This window comes from Salvelinus sp. IW2-2015, unplaced genomic scaffold (assembly GCF_002910315.2).
Source record: "Salvelinus sp. IW2-2015 unplaced genomic scaffold, ASM291031v2 Un_scaffold789, whole genome shotgun sequence".
NCBI lineage: Eukaryota > Metazoa > Chordata > Actinopteri > Salmoniformes > Salmonidae > Salvelinus > Salvelinus sp. IW2-2015.
The window spans coordinates 500,860-504,265 of NW_019942614.1; the positions used below are offsets into that span (position 1 = coordinate 500,860).

Below are 3,406 nucleotides of genomic sequence, written 5' to 3' on the forward strand. Positions count from 1 at the left end.
CCTGTACAATTACACCACCAGCCTGTACAATTACACCACCAGCCTGTACCAATTACACCACCACGTGTACCATTAACACCACCAGCCTGTACCATTAACACCACCATCTGCTACCATTAACACCACCAGCCTGTACATTAACACCACCAGCCTGTACCATTAACACCACCAGCCTGTACCATTAACACCACCAGCTTACACTACACCACCGCCTGTACAATACACCACCAGCCTGACAATTACACCACCAGCCTGTACCATACACCACCAGCCTGTACCTAACACCACCAGCCTGTACCATTAACCCACCAGTCTGTACCATTAACACCACCAGCCTGTACCATTAACACCACCAGCCTGTACCATTAACACCACCAGCCTGTACCATTAACACCACCAGCCTGTACCATTAACCACCACCAGCCTGTACAATTACCACCAGCCTGTACCATTAACACCACCAGCCTGTACCATTAACACCACCAGCCTGTACCATTAACACCACCAGCCTGTACCATAACACCACCAGCCTGCCATTACACCACCAGCCTGTACCATTAACACCACCAGCCTGTACAATTACACCACCAGCCTGTACCATTACACCACCAGCCTGTACCATTAACACCACCAGCCTGTACCATTAACACCACCAGCCTGTACCATTAACACCACCAGCCTGTACATTACACCACCAGCCTGTACATTACACCACCAGCCTGTACAATTACACCACCAGCCTGTACATTACACCACCAGCTTACCATTAACACCACCAGCCTGTACCATAACACCACCAGCCTGTACCATTACACCACCAGCCTGTACCATTAACACCACCAGCCTGTACCATTACACCACCAGCCTGTACCATTAACACCACCAGCCTGTACCATTAACACCACCAGCCTGTACCATTAACACCACCAGCCTGTACCATTAACACCACCAGCCTGTACCATTACACCACCAGCCTGTACCATTAACACCACCAGCCTGTACCATTAACACCATCAGCCGTTACCATAACACCACCAGCCTGTACAATTACACACCACCGCTACCATTAACCCACCAGCCTGTACATTAACACCACCAGCCTGTTACCATTAAAACACCACCAGCCTGTACCATTAACACCACCAGCCTGTACCATTAACACCACCAGCCTGTACATTACACCACAGCCTGTACCATTAACACCACCAGCCTGTACAATACACCACCAGCCTGTACATTACACCACCAGCCTGTATACACCACCAGCCTGTACCATTAACACCACCAGTCTGTACCATTAACACCACCAGCTGTACCATTAACACCAACCAGCCTGTACCATTAACACCACCAGCCTGTACCATTAACACCACCAGTCCTCGTACCATTAACACCACCAGTCTGTACCATTAACACCACCAGCCTGTACCATTAACACCACCAGCCTGTACCATTAACACCACCAGCCTGTACCATTAACACCACCAGCCTGAACCAGTCCTCCTCCCAGTGTGACTGACCAGTGGTAGTTTCTCCAGCAGCATGTCCACCATGGCTCCCTCCCCGTACTGTTTAAAGGCCTCAGCCTTCTTAGCCATCTGCTCTGCCTCGGCACGACCCTTAGCCTCCAGAGCAAACGCCTCAGCATCGCCCCTCATCTACACAGACAGGACAGAGACAGGGAGAGAACACATTAGTTCAAATAAACAAAGGTTGTATATATGAAAGAATAAATAAGAACACACTCAGTTGCCAGTTTATTAGGTACACCCATTAGTACCGGGTAGGGTCCAGAACAGCATTAATTCTTCGGGCATGGAAACGTTGCTCAATAATTGGTTTCAAGGGACCTACTCGTGTGCAAGGAAAACATTCCCCACACCATTACACCACCAGCCTGTACCATTACACCACCAGCCTGTACCATTAACACCACCAGCCTGTACCATTACATCTCCAGCCTGTACCATTAACACCACCAGCCTGTACCATTACACCACCAGTCTGTACCATTAACACCACCAGCCTGTACCATTAACACCACCAGTCTGTACCATTAACACCACCAGCCTGTACCATTAACACCACCAGCCTGTACCATTAACACCACCAGCCTGTACCACACCACCAGCCTGTACCATTAACACCACCAGCCTGTACCATTAACACCACCAGTCTGTACCATTAACACCACCAGCCTGTACCATTAACACCACCAGCCTGTACCATTAACACCACCAGCCTGTACCATTAACACCACCAGTCTGTACCATTAACACCACCAGCCTGTACCATTAACACCACCAGCCTGTACCATTAACACCACCAGCCTGTACCATTAACACCACCAGCCTGTACAATTACACCACCAGCCTGTACCATTAACACACCAGTCTGTACCTTAACACACCAGCCTGTACCATTAACACCACCAGCCTCTACCATTAACACCACCAGTCTGTACCATTAACACCACCAGCCTGTACCATTAACACACCAGCCTGTACAATTACACCACCAGCCTGTACAATACACCACAAGCCTGTACATTACACCACCAGCCTGTACAATTACACCACCAGCCTGTACATTACACCACCAGCCTGTACCATTAACCCCACCAGCCTGTACAATTACACCACCAGCATGTACCATTAACACCACCAGCCTGTACAATTACACCACCAGCCTGTACCATTAACACACCAGCCTGTACAATTACACCCACCAGCCTGTACAATTACACCACCAGCCTGTACAATTACACCACCAGCCTGTACAATTACACCACCAGCCTGTACCATTAACACCACCAGCCTGTACCATTAACACCACAGCCTGTACCATTAACACCACCAGCCTGTACAATTACACCACCAGCCTGTACCATTAACCCACCAGCCTGTACAATACACCACCAGCCTGTACCATTAAACCACCAGCCTGTACCATTACACCACCAGCCTGTACCATTAACACCACCAGCCTGTACAATTACACCACCAGCCTGTACAATTACACCACCAGCCTGTACCATTAACCCCACCAGCCTGTACAATTACACCACCAGCCTGTACCAGTAACACCACCAGCCTGTTACCATTACACCAACCAGCCTGTACCATTAACACCACCAGCCTGTACCATTAACACCACCAGCCTGTACCATTAACACCACCAGCCTGTACCATTAACACCACCAGTCTGTACCATTAACACCACCAGCCTGTACATTAAACACCACCAGCCTGTACCATTAACACCACCAGCCTGTACCATTAACACCACCAGCCTGTACCATTAACACACCAGCCTGTACCATTAACACCACCAGCCTGTACATTAACAACACCAGTCTGTACCATAACACCACCAGCCTGTACCAAATACACCACCAGCCTGTAAC

The 3,406-nt window shown here is 49.3% G+C and overlaps 2 protein-coding genes across 2 annotated transcripts in view; one reads left to right on the plus strand and one right to left on the minus strand.

The window, feature by feature from the left end:
• The window catches only part of LOC112068925 (flotillin-1-like), a 6,152-nt gene extending 4,031 nt beyond the window's left edge, over positions 1–2,121 (minus strand). Inside the window, exons 1-2 of the mRNA XM_070438333.1 lie at positions 1,781–2,121; positions 1,521–1,658 (exon numbers count right to left, since the gene is read on the minus strand). Coding sequence (XP_070294434.1) covers positions 1,521–1,658 — 138 coding nt within the window. The 5' untranslated portion in view covers positions 1,781–2,121. The remainder of the gene's footprint in view (positions 1–1,520; positions 1,659–1,780) is intronic.
• The window catches only part of limd1a (LIM domains containing 1a), a 60,845-nt gene that overhangs the window by 16,584 nt on the left and 40,855 nt on the right, over positions 1–3,406 (plus strand). The gene's annotated exons all lie outside the window — the stretch shown is intronic.